An 18,337-nucleotide genomic window follows, 5' to 3' on the forward strand; every position below is an offset into this window, starting at 1 on the left:
CAGACACATCTATAGGACCTCAGAGAAAGGAGATTGCTGGCCGGAGGAAAATTGGGAAAGGCTTCCTGGAGGAGGTGGCATTCAAATTAGGTCTTGAAGATTTATCAGACAGAAATGGTGGGGGAGAGCAAGTCACGTTCAGAAAAGGGCACAAAGGGTAGATGCAAAACATTAAGGGCCTTCATGAAGGCTTTTAATACCTGGTTAACATTCTTGGACTTTGTACAGGTGAATGTTTCTAAGCAGAGTGGTCACTGGACCACAGGACCAGAATTCTGCTCTAACAGTCTAAGATTTTCAGCATCCTGGCAGCTGGATGGGTTTTGAGGGTGGGCTGAGTGAGGAGTGCCTACAGCCAGCAAGGCCAGGCACCAGGCTATTGTGTAATAGAGTAGGAGACTACAGAGGTGTATCTTGTGGTGGGATGGGTGAGGTTGGGGACCAAGCAAAGGCTTCCTCTCTCCCCTCCAGCCATCCAATCCAGGAAGCCTCCCTACCTTCAGCAGCCCTCAAGTCAAAGCCCTGACTTACATTCTTCCCTACATGATTTGATGTTTGTCATAACTCCCAATCTAAAGGAGTTCCTGGGTCTCAGGGGCCATTCCACATGTCTGTGCCTGACAGAGTGGAGCCTGGGACTGCAGCACACAGTGAGTGAGCAAGAAAGACCTGTTGATTGAGGATGCCCTAACCACGGGTAGACAGGAACAGAAGTTAGTGTGGATGAGGTGGGGTGTGCAGAATGTGAAGGGCCTTGGAGGCCAATGGGCAGCATGCTGGCCTGCTGCCTGTTAGGAGGCTATCCCAGTAGTTCAGGTGAGATGTAAAGACATGAACTAAGGCAGTGGCAGTGGGGAAAGGAGAAAAATAAAAATGAGAGATAGATGTGTTTGAGAAAGACTCAAGGGGTAAGTCTTTCAGTGACTCCGTGTGAGTAGTGGAGGGAAGAAAGTAGCCAGTGGCCAGCTGTGTGAAGTAGTAGAAGAGCTTGAGGCTGCCAATTGGGTAATGGGTTTCTAGACCTAGCATGCTCAATGACTTGTAGTATGTCCTTGGGCAATTCCCAAGGCCTCAGTTTTTCCCCTTATGAAATGGGGGATGGTGGAAATTGGAGTCGAAAGACAGCCTCTAAAAGCCTGTTCCTCACTCACAGTCTTATGAACGTGCCTCAGGTGTGTGAGAGAAGTTTACCACTGAAGAGGGCAAGTAGAAAGAAGTGCTTTTTTTGGAAGGGAAATGGGTCTTGCCAGGTAGAATCTAGGACTAGAATGTGAGCTGAATTAATAGAATCATGAGGGTAAGGATTATTGGAGGGGGAAAGGCCAGGAAATGAGGATTGTGTATTCAGTAGGAAGCCCCGGACCTGGCAGTATCATGGAAATCAAGTTTCATTCTCAGACTGGGGCTCCCTAATCTCCTGTATCCCCAGAAGTCAGGAACCCCTTCTCAGACTCCTGCTGTTTCCAGAGGGGCTTTGCCCTCCCTGAAGGAGTAACAGACACCACAGTATAGTGGCAACCTGAATGTGATGAGGCAGAGTGGTGGAGCAGAAAGAACACTAGCCTAGAAATCACACCCCCTGGTCCCCTTAGTCCTTTATTATCTGTGAATCGGCTTCCTCTCCTGTACAAGAGAATAAAATAGGAATCCTGGCCCGGCGGTTCTCAGGACTGATATGAGGGTCAAGAATGATGATAAAATGCACTTTAGTACATCAAGTGAAGTTCTAAGTTTCTGTGGAGGCCAGTGGCCAAGCATTTGACTGTAAACCTGGGCAGCAGGTGGTGTGCTGTGGATGAAGTTACTCCTGGAGCATTTGTTAACTAGAAGTTATCCTCACTTAGAGACTGGGGCTTCCCTGATACTCCTGGCCCTCCTAAGTGCACCACCACTCCTCAACAGCCCCCAGAATGAGCTCAAAGACAGCCTCTCCATCTGACTTACCTCCAGACCCCTCCAGTGCCCACTGCAGCCAGGCACAAGAGGTCCCTTGGAAAAGGTCCAGTGATCCTTTCTGATTCAGTGCATTGATGCCTGTACAGCACAGGCAGTTCCAGCCTCGTTGGAAATCTAAATTTCTGATATTGTGACAATGAGGGCTAGAACCACGGTTCCCTACCAGTGAGAACTAAACAGTGAATGGATCTGGGTGAGCCTTCCTTGGGGAAGTAATGCTGGGAGTAAGGTTATGATTCCCAGGCCTCTTTTGTGTAAAACATCCCACAGGTGTTGAGTTAGGGATTCTTATCCTTATTTTACAGATGAGCACACTGAAGCTCAGAGCAGTAGAGTGACTTGTCCAGGTAGCCATGTGCCAAGGCAAGTCTGTCTGGACCCAAAATATGTGCTTTGTCTGTTCCCCATTTGCTGTCTCTGTGCACACTGGGACCCTTGATGATCTAGGTTGGGACCTCTAGAGGAAAAGTCTCCTCTCTTGCCCCATCTTCCTCATCTCCCTAACACTAATAACATTTGTCCCCAGATAAATGATCTGTGGTTCTTTCCAAAAGTTCATTATCATCATCAAGAAAACATACACTCAAAACGATCATACCTTCTGACTCGCTCTCTCTCTCTCACACACACACACAATCCTACACAGAGGCCTCTTTCACAGTTCTTTCAGGTACTGTTGATGGTAGATGGTGACTGACATTTAGGGCCTGCGCTTCAGTGGCTCTACCACTCTCCTTAGACCATAGCCAAAAAGATGTCAGTACCCTGTTGACAGAATTTCTGACAACTCTAGAAGGCAACCACCACCAGTTTGAGAATATTCAGGTAAGAGGCACAGGAGGTTTTACTTTGGAATCTGAGGTTAGCTCCCCACCCCTGATTCAAAGCACCCTATAGGTGCAAAGGAAAAGCTCAAACTCTTGATCCGAATCCCAGTTCAACCACTTCCTAGTTGGAAGACTTTTAGTAAGTCATTTGTCTTTTCCATTTCCTTATCTGTAAACTAAGAATAAAAATTCACCTACTACAGTGGGCTGTTATGTCAAGCATTCTCAGATCTTTCCCTCTTTTATCTCAAGCCCACCCCCACTCCTCTGGTCATTCAAATGCAAAATCCCTGGAGTAGTTGTCTTGAGAGATTTGCCCAGCAGCAGGCCTAAAGGCCCACACAGCCCTACAATGTGAAGGAACTCTATTTCTCTGGCAACCAGCTGGCTTAGCTTGTACATGACCGTATTTCTGATTCCTGGAGGTATGGAATTTTTAGTGGGTTTTAAGGCTGCCATTCACTGCCTTCAAGTGTTTTCCTCTCAATGAGTGTTCATTTACCCTTCTGGGTTCCTTCCAGCCCTAGTCAGGAAAATAGCAGAACTATATGGTAGTGTTTCCCCTCCCTTCATCCCCCCTTCCCTGTTTACCTAGCATTATGTTTTCAATGTGCTTACTTTTACATATTAGGTGTTTTTTTTTTTTAAAGCAGCACACCTCTTTGTTCAAAATGAACTTTTTTTTAAGATGGAGCTTGCAGTTGTTGAAGTGGGGACAACCTGAGCACAGCAGACTCAACTTCACCTCCCACTCGTGCTTCCTCCCTCCACCTGCCCTGCCTCAAGAAGACCACTAGTGAGCGCATCTTCCCAAATCTTGCTCATTCACCCGGGCCACTCCCCCACCTCTCAGCTGCCCAGGACAACCCAGCCTGGCCTCTACTCTAAGTGTTGGTGGTCCCCAAGGGTCTCTCTTCTTGCCCTCTACACTCTTCACTGATCTCACCCACATCCAAGGCTCATGGCTTCTATCTAGACTAAGTCTCAAATTAACATCTCCAGTCCTGTACCAGCCCTGAACATCACACAGATTTAAACTGGCTGCTGGGCACAGGATAGGGGCTCATTTAAGGTCAAGGAAGTAAAACAGACCCCACAAGATGAAATGGCTGACCTCTGAGCAGCTGCACATTTGGCCAGGCAACTGCACATTTGGCTAGTCTTGAGGCTTAAAACCTACTTCTGGCTTTGAGAGGTAGCTAGGTTCTAGACAGGAGGGGGCTGTGGAGGGGTGGGAGTGAGTGAGGAGGGAGGGAGCCTGCCTTTCTAATATGGGAGGAGAGGGTCCTAGTGTCTTTTTTGACTACATATCCTCTAAATCTCAGGTCTTGCTTCACTACCATCATAGTCTTAACAATCATCACCAACCCTAAGTTGTTGGAAAGGAATCACTACCCTAACCCTAATCCAACGCTCCCCAGTCAGAATCCTTGTGTAGTTAGCTATGTCTACCTTGGCCTTAGTCAGAAAAATATGGGTATTAAAGACTGCAGCATGTCAGATTTACCTTGGGGCAGGAGGATTTTGACAGCTATGGTGAAAGGTGGAGGGAGGTGTTAAACACTGCAACAGATCTACAGAGTGCTAGAATTTCTATTTCTAGAAAAGAGTTCATTCTTCTCTGTGGTTAATCAAGGGAAGTGCAGTCCAAAACACCTGCTATTCACTAGGTAACTATGTGATAACTATGAGGTGGATACCCCCCCCAAAGAAAATCTGATGTCCTTGCCCTCAGAAGGTTCCTAGGTTGGTGGGAGCTTCAGCTCCATTCCTCAGTAAGCTATTTGTATCTGTGGGTAAAGACCAAAACCAGAGATAAATCTGAACTAAGATCCAGGTTGAGAGCTCTGGGACCTTATTCAGTTCATTCCTTGGCTTTGAGTCACCTTGTCTGCCTTACATGGAGCAACAGGGAAGCCTTGAAGGTTAAAGGCCTATGGGCTGCTCGTGGGGCTTGCAAGGAAGACCTGCACCATTTTCCATTCAAGTTGGGAGCCAAGTGGAAAGGGAACTGAGGAAATATAGAGAAGTGGCTGCAGCCTTAAAGAGGCGGCTTTGAAAATAAGCTGAAACAGGATTGAAAGTGGGAACTGAACCAAGAGAAAGAGGTCTTCCCATTACCCAACAAAGAACTAGACCCTTAGAGTCAGAGGACCCTTTCTTTGTAGGATGATCTAATGCAGGGGGAAGCTGGGACTTGGCGTGGATTGAACAGTAAGACCTCAAAATCACCCCAGTCACTAGGAAGGCTTTTCTACCTGACTGACGGCTCGTGGCCACCTCCCTCCAGGTCTTTCTGATTTGTGAGTTTGTGTGTATCTGAATATCTGGTTGAATCCTGAACATGGGACACTTTTGAAAGCAAGAGCCACATCTCCCGAAGAACATGATGCTGAAATAGCCCAGTCCCCCTAGAACCAGTCCTACTCTGTCAATTACCTGCATACTGTCATGTGGAGAATGACAATGGTGGGCTTCTATGCTGAAGCTGCTGGGACATCCTTCACCTCAGGGGTCCCATACTAATAAAGCTGAGGGGAACGAAAGGAACAAGAGAAACAAGAGGACAGTAGGATTGTCTCCTGTATTTGAAAAGATAAGAAGCTAGGCAGAAAACCAGCAATCAAATCTGAAGCAGAAATCTGTTTTAGCCCACAAGGCTCCTGTCCAGCCCTCCAAACTCTTTCAGTCTTATGGTCTCAACTAAACAATACATTTGATTGAGGGTTCTCTTGCTTTGTTCACTAAGTCTCCTGTGTGAGAGCTCTGACTTCCCAATTCTGGGCTCCTTCTCTGTCTTCCCCTTTCTTTACCCTCTTCTACCTCCAGGTAGACTCACACTGTATATTGAATACCTTTCCAAAAATAAAAGCTACATGCAATCTACGGTGTTGGGGGAAAGCTATTAATCCTTCTCTCAGGATTATACTGAAGATTCAGGAGAGATCATTTGGAGTCAGGAACATGTAATAAGTCATTGGTTCCCAAACCTGGCTCATCCTCAGTAACTCACTTTTAACCACCTGCTGGGTGGGACCTAGGTACCTGCATTTTTATGGAGCTCTGCAACTTCTGAATTTATAGGTCAATTGGATTAGTCTCTTCAGGTAATTGACCATTCAAGGCTACCTCCTCCAGACCATTTATCATTAGTCCCATTTCTTACATATTCCGCTGAATCCCTAACCGCTCTGATATCCCAGAATCTCTGTTCATTTCTTATGCTCACCAAGAGAAAACAGGCTCATCTTTTGCTCTACACTGCAGCTCCTCATTAGGGTTAAGAAACTCAAGAAAAAATTGTGTTGGCAAAACAGGAGATGGATCCTTAGGGATGGATCCTAGTTTAGTTTAAGAGTTAAGAGCTGGTACTATGGAGTCATATGGTCCAGATTCTTGGCTATGGTAAATTAGTTCTTTCTTCTGTCAATACCTACCTTAAAAGGTCACTGTGAGAGTGAATGAGATAATACCTAGAAATCACTTTCAAACAGTGTCTGGAGAAGAGTAAGCATTTATTAAATGTTAGCTGCTATCATTATTATTCAAAACACCCCAATATTTACACATTCTACAGGCAAGAAGTATCCCACTTGGGCAGGCTCTCACTGACCAACAATGGATAAGAGTAGCTATGTGGTATGGGAAGTGCTCTTATAGGGATAAAGTTTCTAGTTCTGCTTAGAGAGAGCACCAAAGACCAGTGTAACCATATGCATGCAACTTCCCTGGGAGAATGACCTCTAGGATTCTGCCAGATCTAAAGACCCTACTGTGAGGCCCTACTTGGGAAAATCAGTCACCAACCCTAAGTCCTTTTCAGGCCCACTACATGCAGCATCAGCTCAAGATAACTAGTCAGCTTACATGGCTAGAACTTAAGAACTGTTCATACTCTGAAGGAAGAGCTAAAAAAAACTCTAGTCTCCAAAGACAAAACACTACCTTGATCTTTGATACAGGTGATGCAGTGAAGAGACCAAAGACTTTATAAACAGACTGACTTAAGTGCCAGTCCTAGAGCAAATTACTCTAACACACTGGACTTGAGAAATGAGAGATGGGTGGATGGAAAAAGGAAGAAGGATACCATCTCTGTGGATTGCTGTGAGGCTTAAATAGGGTAGTGGAGGAAAAAGTACTGAGCATAAAGCTTGGTACCCAGCAAGCATACAACTGGTGCTGGTTGCCTTTGTCCAGGCAAGGTAAGTAGCCCTCAGAACTGGGAGCCTCAGGTACTCTCAAGCCTTGGGTCCATCCCTGCCTCCCCACCCCTCCCATACCAGTTCCTGGATCCCCTCTTCATCTTCCCAGCCCCAGACTGTTGAATTGATGAAGCTAAAAGGGTTTGATCATGTGATATATTTATATGTAAATACAAAACTGTATCGCTGTAAGATACTAAATATGAACATTTACAATTATTTTCTGAATCTGACTCAGTCCATTGATGTTAAATACAAAATGAAAAGTTTGTAAAAATAAGAATATACACATTCAAAGAGCTTATTACAGTATAAAATTATTGAGGTCTCATCAGCTGCCAACCTCATCTTCTGTGATGGGGGATGGTTTACAGGTTCCTGGCATTTTCTTGTGGATGTGGAGTACTGGGGACTCTTGATTCCATCCCTGGCACATCAGACTGAGACGGCTGAGAACAGGTAAGGCCAAGTTGGGCAGTTGGGGTGGGGGCAAACAGTGATCGCAGGGGACAGCCTCACCCAATGGGGTTAAGTTTTTCATTCACAGAGAACCCACCCACCTTGAGCTCAAGGGTCTGGCAAGCTAGTAAGTAGCGAGAGATGGGGCATCTGAATTGACAGGGCCAAGCTGCATAAGGAAAGGAACACTCCAGCAAGAGAAAAAGGGGTCTTAGCTCATCCTCCCAGGAAAGATTCACATAGTAATTTCTTCCCCTCTCTCAGGTCTGGATTTGCCCTAAAACTTCGTACCGATTGCTTTTGGCTCTGACTGCTCGTGAGTTCATTTCTACCCCTTATCTCATCCCCAAGGGTAGTGAGAGAAAGGAGAGGGTCTGGAATCACAGTGGAGGTCTGTTCCCAAAATTGTCAAAGTAAACAGAGAAAAGTCATTAGAAAGGGCAGTTCATGCTGAATTAAACCAGTGTCACTACAGACTAGTATTCTTGGCTCCAGCAGGCAGCATCCTTGACGAACTAACTTAAGGATGAGGGCCTGTGGCAGGAGCATGGATAGGGGAATGTATGTGTGTTCTCTTCCACTATTCCATGGTCTGACAACAGGAGACATGATCCCCAGCCCCAGCTACTCCAGGACAAGCAGTAGGATCCAAGAAGCACAGAGGCCTGTACTGCACACGGAGCCCCAGGAACTTCTACAAAGGAGTATCTGTGTGTATATGTATTTATAGAATACGATCATATTATCACATACAGTATATATTATATACACACATACATATGGACCCATAAACATAAGTGCACATATACACACGCACACACATACTGAATGACAGAAAAGACTGGAATACACGCCCCAGGTATAAACGTGCTTGGCACTCAGGACGTTCTCTAGAATATGTAACTTGGTCAAGCTCTCTTAAGAAGGCAGATGCACACCAAACCTCCTCATCAAATCCTAGCAAAGGGAAGGAATGGGAGAGAGAAGACCTCTAGGAGAATGGCATTGGGAAGGGGGGAAGGAAATTCCTTCCCCACTTACCTCACAGGTGGGGGCCCCTGGCAAAAATAGATAGCCACAATTTGGTTTTAATAAGGCACAGTTCAATAGCAGGTGCTAGGAATTAAGAACACATTGCTGCTGGCCCTTTCTAGTGGCAATTTTACCACATCTATCTAGCCAAAGGGAAAGGCTGCCTTGCATGCACACGTGTGCCAGGAAACACAAGAAAGAGGTTGGTCCATGACTTCAGGGTAACTGATGGCAACCTATAGGCTCAGCGGTGTCCAGGGTAGTTTAAGGAAGGCTGGCCAGCAGGTAGGAGGCTTGTGGGACAGTTACTGACCCTCCATGGCCAGCAGGTTGTGGCAGGAGGGCACCATGCCTTCCCTCTCTGCGAATTCCAGGATGGCCTTGTAGCAAAAATAGTACTGCTCAGGGGTCTGGATGCTGAAGGCCCTCTGGGTCCTCATGCGGGACACCGTCTGGTACACATTAAGGGTGCCAAGCTCCTCCAGCTGTGCCAGGCAGATGTCCAGTGAGCAGAAGGTACCTGAAGAAGGAAGGAATGGTCACACCTGGTTTACCTCTCCTTTTCTCCCTCCCCTTACCTAAATAACCTTGGCAGGACTGGATGAATGAATTCAAAGACACAGTACCTCATGCCAAGAGGTCAGCTGGCGTGAGGACTAAAGGGTCTTGAGGAGGCCAGAGGGAGTAGTGGAGACCAGTGAAATGAGAAGGCCTCTTATCTCTCAGGAGATATATGGGGCATAAGTAAAATAAGTAGGAAAGTGGAACAGAAAAACTTCCTGCTTCAATCCCAGACAGAAAGGCTGACAGCACTGCCACACATGGGCCCTAATTTCCAGAGAGACTACAACTTCCCCCCTACAGTCTAATACAAACCCATTCTTCCTGCCTGAACTGGGAAGGCCAGCAGTCCCTGCAGCGCATTTCCTCTTTAAAGAAAAGCTACAAACTGGCTTCAGAATGGAGAGTGCAGCACAGGCATAGGAACCCCCCAGGAAGGGAGGATGGGGAGGAGCAGAAACTGCAATACCCACCACAGTGACCTGGGTCAGAAGAAGACCACACTGATGAGATATATAAAGCATGAACTCTGAGAGGGCCTGGCTTGTGAAGTGTTATATTTTGACCAGCACCTAGCACTAGGGATACCAAAAGGATCACAAATATGGTCTAAGAGATGTTATTCCTCTCCCAGCCCTACTGCCTCTGGCTGCACCAAGAACTGTGTCAGCTTTATTACCTGTCCTGCCAATGCCTGCACTGCAATGGACTACAATGGGCGGCTCAGGGGGCTGTCCTTTGGAACGTGCCACCATGCTGCTGACAGCCAACCTCTGCTGGTTCCTGACCACTCTCAAGAAGTCGATGAGGGAAGCTGCTGAGGAAGGGACACCATAATCTGGCCAGCTCAGGAATTGGAAGTGGGTCACCTGGCGTTTCTGCCGTTCCTTGGAGGAAAAAAGCAAAAGTTAATGAGGTCGTTTCTGCCTACCCCTGACTACCCTTGGCTTTTCAAGATTCTTAATACCCTGGTATCCCCACCACCAAGGCTCCTACCACCTATCGGAACCACCCCTTGATTTTCTCCACAACTGCTTCTCCACTAGAAACCCTGGAATGCCTTGACCAAAAGGGATTAAATGTCTAGAGAGGGCAGAATTCCTACACTGCAGGATCTATGTTCCTTATAAGCTTTATTCCTAAACAGTGCCACGATGGTGTTGAGACAATATGGCTATAAAATGGCTCTGCAATGAATATCCTGATCCTGTTTCCAGACAAGCAGAAGCAACTTGTCATAAACTCCTGGGTATCCTGACTATTCCCTGTGGAGTTTTTCTTTACAGTTAAAGTTCCTCCCCCAACTTCAAAAAAGTGAGAAAAGAAAAACCTGCACTTACCTCTGTGTTGTGAATTTCTAGCGTTGTTTTCTTAAAATGGTTCATGTTCTCCACGCCTAAATTGGTCACTGTGAGGAAGCCAAATCGGATCCGAGAGTCCTTTTCTAATGGCCAATACTGACCACATTTTCTCCTGCCGCCCTCCTCAAAGCTGAAGACATACAGAACAAGATAAGCTTTCCATCCTTTCTCTCCACAGCAGTAACGGGTCAGACAGAAGCCTCTGGCTTTACCTCAGGCATTAGCCATTCTCTTCCCAAATAAGGGCCCAGGGCTGATAAGAGGACTGAGAAAGGCATAGCTCCTAAGATGCTAGCAGGATGGTTTTACAAAGGTCTAAAAATGCACCTCACCACGGTGGCTCCATAGTACCCAAAAGTGGTACTTTTCTTATTATCTGCTCTCCAAGTTGGAAGTGGTTCTAATAGTGCCCTGGGGAAAGGAACTAAGCAAAGGGTCTCATTAATTTTTTTTCTCTTCATCTGAAACGGAGTATAATTATCATAATGATAATGATAACATTAATGACACAGGTAAATTCCAGAAGTTTTGGCAGATATAGACCAAAATTTCAAGAAGATTCCTTTCATCAATAGCTTCCTTTCTGACCGGACCTTGCATTGCACCCCTCTTTTTTTACAGATCTCTTACAGATGGAAATTATCTGAGCAGAAAAATGATCAAAAGCAGCAGGGAGGAAGAGAGCAAAGGGGGCTAGTAATTTAGAAGCCAGGAAGACAGCTGCTCACTGGAAACAGAGGCCAGATAAAAAGTGAATTATCCCATGTTTCCCAGTACTTCCTTCAGTAGATAATGTCAGAACTTGAGAATAAACTGTAACTGGCACAGAAGTCATCAGAGACATGGATTAAACCTTTGAGAAGTTAACATCAATCTCCACCACACCCTCACCTTTATTATTCTGAGTCAGCTAAGAAAAAGCTAAGTTGTCTCAAACACTTTGCTGTGGCTTTCCTAATCCTCATTATTTCTAATAGGACTAACACTACTAACTGCCCTGTTTAATCACCCATGCTTGGGGAAAGAGTGGGAGTATAGGTGAGAGGCAGTGGGAACAAGAGGGATTAGCTCACCGGGTGGTCATGACAATCACCAAGACTTTTTGCTCCCAAACCATGAGCCAGAAATCACGGTAAGTATTCTCCAAAGGGCCTGGAATGAAAGGAGAGGACAAAGAACATGACTCTAGGAAGCATTTCTTTCCTTCTTAGGCTCTTCTTTTTCCTTCCCAACTACCAACTTCAAAGGTCAGTTGCTGGCTCCCGGTTCTTCTCTTTACATCCCTGTTGTTTATTGTGGTCCTTGGACCAAAAGTGCCAGCATCATATGGGAGAATGTTAGAAATGCATTATCTGCATTTTAACAAGAACCCCAAGTGAATCGTAAGTACAGTACAGTGTGAGGAGCACTGGTGTACACCCACTCAGAGCCTTATCACGGCTTTCAGGTATCACATCCAGGCTGGTAATGTCTACTGTACAGGCATACCTTGTTTTATTGTGATTCACAGATATTACATTTCTTACAAATCGAAGGTTTGTAGCAACCCTGCATTGGCAAGTCTATCAGCACCATTTAGTACTGAAGGTTCAGATGATGGTTAGAATTTTTTAGCAAGATAAAATTATTTTTTGATTAAGATATGTACATTGTTTTTTATATTTTATTTCTCTCCCCTTCCCTGCCCCCCTCCCCTAGTTGTCTGCTCTCTGTGTCCACTCGCTGTGTGTTCTTCTGTGTCCACTTATATTCTTATCAGCAGCACTGGGAATCTGTGTCTCTTTTTGTTGCATCATCTTGCTGCATCAGCTTTCCGTGCATGCGGCACCACTTTTGGGCAGGCTGCACTTTTTCGCACTGGGTCGCTCGCCTAACAGGGGGCACTCCTTGTGTGTGGGGCTCCCCTACGCAGGGAACACCCCTGCTTGGCACGGCACTCCTTGAGCGCATCAGCACTGCATGTGGGCCAGCTTACCACATGGGTCAGGAGGCCCTGGGTTTGAACCCTGGACCTCCCATATGGTAGGCAGATGCTATCAGTTGGGCCAAATCCGCTTCCCTACATTGCTTTTTAGACAAAGCTATTGCACACTTAATAGACTATAGCATAGTGTAAATATAACTTTTATATGCATTGGGAAACCAAAAAATTTGTGACTCTCATTCTTGCAGTAATTTAGAACTGAATCCACAATATCTCTAAGTCATGCTTTTATATATGACTCCAGCTGTTTTCATATCACCTGAGCTTCACCCTCATAATCATCAGATGCCAATTAAAACATTGCCTTTCCAGGTCCCATCGCCTCCTCAGGTCCAACATGTCTGCAGTTAAGGCTTCCTCTTTCAAAATTAGCTTTATCTTTCAACTTTTCCATCTCTGTTAGAAACAATAGCATTCTTTAAATCAATCAGTCTTAAAAAGTTGTCATGTCACCTCTGACATATCCATTTCCTTCATTTCCCAAACACAGTCAGTCACAAGTCTTAGAGATATTTTGCCTTTGAAATGTTTTTGGCTTTTGTGCCTTTGTCCCCACTCTCCCCTCATCCTGGTTCCCATATTCCACAACCACCTCTGAGTCCAGGACCATATCATTTTTTGTCTGAACTACTGTAAACCATCTTAGTTTACTATTATGAATTGGTCTCTTTTTTTTCCAGTCAATTCAGGATATTTCCATCAGTTTAATCTTTCTGAAAAAACTGCTTCGTCAGAATACAGATACACTGTGCTCACTTCTGATTCTATTCCTTTCTCAAGCTGTCTCCCTCACTTTCAATGCCATTTCAAGCCCATTTTCAAGTGTTAACTCTTCCTTGAAGCTTTCTCTGACCATGACGCTCCTTGTGGGGTTCCCTCTCCTCTGAGCTCTTGATGGCACAGCTGGATTCAAACAGCTTAATTCTTGAATTTATGTGGACTTATATCAGTCATTTTACTTTGTGGCCAATATTGTCTCAGCAAACATGATCCTGAGGGCAAAGACCATATTGTCGAGTTCTCCTTTTATAATTTAGAACCTGCAGAGGGCTGGGCACTCAACAGGAACGTTGAAGATACTTGTGAGCAAACAACTCCCTTTCAAACAGAAAGAAACAACTCAGGATAATTCCTTGTACTTGTCCAGTGCTTTCTCTACTCTGCTTTTAGGGAAGCACGGCTTGATTTTGGCCTAGTAGTCACCTGGGTTTCCTGCTAGCCTGCTAGTTCGCTACCATTTTTGCAAGCCCTACCATTTTATGATAGTGAAACTCTCTTTTCAGAAGTGGACACAACAAAAAGCACGTGAGGTCTTGGAAATGAGTTAAATCTCCAACAAGAGAGGATTAATTAAATTATGGCATTTCTATAATTTTTGCCCTTATCCCAGACTAGGTCCTTTAATATCAGACTTCTTTGAAAAAACAAAGTCAGAGGTTTATGCTGACACAAGTGAAACAATCTACTGAGCTGGTATGTAAAGGACTTCTAAACCAAACAGATATGGGTTCAAATCCCAGCTTTGCCACTTACTGGCTATGTAATCTAAGGTCGCTTAACCTCCTTAGGCTTCAGTTTGCTTATCTATAAAATAAAGAATAATAAAAACTTTCCTATCAGAGTTTCTTTCAGGATTAGAGATAATAACACCTGATACCTAAGAGGAGCTAACAAAAATGAAAGATATTATTAGCAGAAAACATTACTATGAATAAAAATCAGAAATCAAGGAGGTTAGCCAGGCAAATCAATCAAGCTCTCTTGACATTACAGGCCACCCCCTTACTCTCCATCTCTAGCTTTGACTCGATCTGTAGTTAAACTTCATCTTGCCATGTTCAAGGGCCTGGGCTCGAGTCCCCATACCTCCTAAAATGAACAAACAAACCAACACTCTGGTCCTGATAGAATGCTGAGGTCTCCTAAAGATAATCAATGCTTCGCTGAAGAAATCATGGAATACTTCTGGAAGAGTTTCTTCTTCTGTACAGGGCCTTTGCAGTGAGCCTAAGGAATTCAATTCCTGTATACTTAGCAACTCTAGAAAGTGCCCTCTTCTTTAAACCTGAGGCCTCCTAGAGCCAATCTTTGTCTTCCACAAGCCTATCCATGAAAAGGCCACCATTCTCAATGAAACCCATAATCTCAGGCAGATCACTTCATATCCTATACCTTCAAAACCTTTCCAAATGAACCCAGAGGTAGATGAGAACTGTGTTTAATAGTACAAATGCAGGAATGTCCTTCGTCCTTCTGTGAACTAGAATGGATGCATGTCACTATTATAGGGTGATGGGAATGTGGAGAAGCATGGGAAAAATACAATTAATGTAACCTATGGAGTAGAGTTAACAGCAATACTGTAATATTCCTGCATCAATGCCAAAGACATACTGAGTTAATGGTGGGGGGTATGGAAGAGATATGCCAAGTGTGTGCTGTGGACCATGGTTAGTAGTAATGGTATGATGGTATTATCTCATAATCTGTAACAATGGTGTGGTATGTTGGTGAAGGGTTGTTGTATGGGAATTCTGTACATGTGCATGACTGTTGCGTTAGGTTCACAACTTCTATAATAAAAATATATTTTTAAAAATTCTTTCCCGATGGTTCTATTCTTTCCTTTTTGACTCTAAAAAGGACTCCTTTAGGGGAGAGTGATCCCTCCTAGGGGAAAAAATAAACCTCTGACCACCAGACCAAATGACAAGATGCCAGGAATCTAAAGACCCCTTTACACTTTTTTTTTCCCTCAACTTTTATTTTGAAAAATTTCAAACTTACAGAAAAGTTTAAAGAATCCTATAATGTGCCCATACATGTTTTAGCTAAAAATTGTCATTTTAAGCTATCCTTTTGCAATATTTGCTTCTCTCTACATATACACATGTACATATTTTCTTTTTTACTGACCCATTTAAAAGTAAGCTACAGGGAAGCAGATTTGGCTCAACTGATAGAGCATCCACCTACCACATGGGAGGTCCAGGGTTCAAATCCAGAGCCTCCTGGCCCGTGTGGTGAGCTGGCCCACGTGCAGAACTGATGCATGTAAGGAGTGCCGTGCCACACAAGGGCGTCCCCCCTGTTGGAGAGCCCCATGCGCAAGGAGTGTACCCCGTAAGGAGAGCCGCCCCACGTGAAAAAAACGCAGCCTGCCCAGGAGTGGCGCCACAAACATGGAGAGCTGACGCAGCAAGATGACACAACAAAAAGAGACACAGATTCCCAGTGCTGCCGAGAAGAATATAAGCAGACACAGAAGAACACACAGTGAAAGGACACAGAACAGACAACTGGGGGGGGGGGGGGCGGAGCAGAAGGGGAGAGAAATAAATTTTTAAATTTTAAAAATAAAAAAAAAATTAAAGTAAGTTGCAGACATAATGACATTTCACTCCTAAATACCTGAAGATATATTAGGAAACAAGAACATTCTCCTATATAATAATATCATAATCATACCCAGGCAATTAAACACTGATACAACAGTATTATCTAATATACAGTCTCTAATTTTCCCAAAAGTTCACCTTTAGTAGTTTTTATTTTCTTCTCTTGATTGAGGATCCAATCAAGGATCATACACTGCATTTTGTTATCATGCCTCTTTAGTCTCCTCTAATCTGGAACAGTTCCCTGTGCTTTTTTTAAATTTTTTAAAATTTTTTCATGGCATCAACTTTGAAGAGTCCCGTCCAATGTTCTTGTATATGTCCTACAATCTGGATTTGTTTTTGGTTAGCTTCCTCATGATCGGACTAGATTAGAAAACTTACAATGGATGACATGGGTGATACTGGGCAGTCTCCATTGCATCATATTAGAAAGTGTATAATGTCTGTTGCCCCATTATTGGTGATATTAAGTTTAATCACTTGGTTAAGGTGGTATCTGCCAGATCTCTTATTGGCCATGCTCTGCAATGGTAAAAGGGCCTCAAGACCATGTGGCAGATACATTTTGCCCTCCAGTGTTGAGATTTCTTTCCACCCTCTTTGGAGAAGACCTGGTATTTTCCTTCAGGTGGGAAGAGGTCAGGACGGGCACTGAAACCCATAGATGAATTTACAGATACTCAAAATTCTTCTAGAGTCCAGTACTTCACTATCAACTATCCCTGTGAGAAAACTTCTGGCAATGCTCTGTTACAGTAAAGGGGCAGCAAGAGGCCTCTAGGAAAGCAACATCCATTCCTGGATTGACTACAAAAGGACTGTTTGAGGAAGGAGAGAGTACAGAGAAGAAGGCAGGTAGCTTCCAGATTTTATATGGTATGCCCCACTGCCATTTCTGGCCTCCTACACTGGCCAGTAAGTTTTGATGCCCCACTCCCTTGGACTGGTAAAACTAAGACAAAAACCCAAAAACTTGAAGGCAGCAGTGTTGTCTGTCCAAATTTCCAGTTTATCCTATGCAGTGAGTTTCCAGGTGCACGTGGTACAGAAATCCTACATCTCTCAACTACCTTCCCTAATAACCCCCAAATCTTTACAAAACACCAGGATCTAGAGGCTACATCATCATCTTAAATTACCATTTATTTTATAAATTATGCCATCATCCAGGGCAAGAAATTCCACTCACAAAATCAATTTGGGCGAGGCAGACCAGCTTACCTTGAGTACCAATATAAGCATTCTTCTGTTTGTAACCATCCATGAAACTGGCATTAATGTAATCTGTCTAAAGATAAAAAGAAGACATCTCATTTTACCTGCATGGACTATACTATTTGGGTGAGAAAATGATATATTAGATAAATATAACTCAAGGTGAGGATATTCTCTTCCTGTCAAGTAGAAAATGAGGAGTGAAAAGGTCATTTCAAAACTAGGCTTCAACAAACGGTGCTGGGACAACTGGATATCCATATACAGAAAAATGAAGTTGGACCCTTCCTTCACAGTGTACACAAAAATTAACTCAAAATGGATTACAGACCTAAATATAAAAGTTAAACTAGAAAATTCTTTAAACCAAATACAAGAGTAACTCTTTATGACCCTGGGTTTGGCAAAGCATTCTCAGCTATGACACCAAAATCATAAGAAACATAAGAAAAAATAGTTAAATTGGACTTCATCAAAATTTAAAACTTTTGTGCTTCAAAGGAGACCACCAAGAAAGTGAGAAAACAACCCAAAAAATGGGAGAAAATATTTGTAAAGCAGATATCTGATAAGAGACTTGTAGCTAAAGTACATAAAGAATACCTACAGTTCAATAATAACAAGACAACCCCAATATAAAAATGGGGCAAGAATCTGAATAGACATTTTTCCAAATAAATTATACAAATGGCCAAGAAACACAAGAAAACATGGTCAATGTCATTAGCCATCTTGGAAATAAATAAAAACCACACTGAAATACTACTTCATACCCACTAGGATGGTATAATCACAGACAGAAAATAAAAAGTGCAGTCCAGAATGTGGAGAAATTGGAACCCTTCTATGTTGCTAGTGGGAATGTAAAATGGTATAGCACTTTGGAAAGCCTTCTGGCAGTTCCTCAAAGGGTTAAACACAGAGTTGCCACATGACCCAGCAATTTCACCCCTAAGTATTACCCAAGAGAATTGAAAATATATGTCCACATAAAAACTTGTACAAGAATATTCATATCAGCATTATTCATAATAGCCCCAAAGTAGAAACAACCCACATGTTCATCAGCTGATGCATGGATAAATAAAATGTGGTATGTCTATAACAATGGAGAATTATTCGACAATAAGAAGGAATGAAGTACATACTGCTATGACATGGATGAACCTTGGAAATATTATGCTAAGTGAAAGAAGCCAGGTACAAAATACCACATATTGTGTGTGATTCCACTTAAGGCCACGGTTACTCTTTTTACACTGAAGCATAGAAAGCAGTCTGACCCAGGCCCAGAGCCTCAACAGACTTCAGCTCCTACACTTTGACTTATTGGACT

General features: G+C 43.8%; 1 protein-coding gene across 6 annotated transcripts in view; it reads right to left on the minus strand.

Annotated features, from left to right (window-relative positions):
• Nucleotides 1-6,279: 6,279 nt before the first annotated feature.
• Nucleotides 6,280-18,337, minus strand: part of PTPN9 (protein tyrosine phosphatase non-receptor type 9) — a 103,390-nt gene continuing 91,332 nt past the window's right edge. For 5 of the 6 annotated variants that reach the window (XM_058294559.1, XM_004473490.5, XM_004473491.5 and 2 more), the window contains 5 exons: nt 17,008-17,074; nt 11,475-11,553; nt 10,381-10,531; nt 9,720-9,927; nt 7,131-8,999 (listed from right to left, as the gene is read on the minus strand). In XM_058294559.1, coding sequence (XP_058150542.1) covers nt 8,785-8,999; nt 9,720-9,927; nt 10,381-10,531; nt 11,475-11,553; nt 17,008-17,074 — 720 coding nt within the window. In that variant the 3' untranslated portion in view covers nt 7,131-8,784. Of the gene's footprint in view, nt 9,000-9,719; nt 9,928-10,380; nt 10,532-11,474; nt 11,554-17,007; nt 17,075-18,337 lie in introns of all 6 variants that reach the window. The other variant, XM_012530990.4, reaches the window with a different exon arrangement.

This window comes from Dasypus novemcinctus, chromosome 3, assembly GCF_030445035.2.
Source record: "Dasypus novemcinctus isolate mDasNov1 chromosome 3, mDasNov1.1.hap2, whole genome shotgun sequence".
Lineage (NCBI taxonomy): Eukaryota > Metazoa > Chordata > Mammalia > Cingulata > Dasypodidae > Dasypus > Dasypus novemcinctus.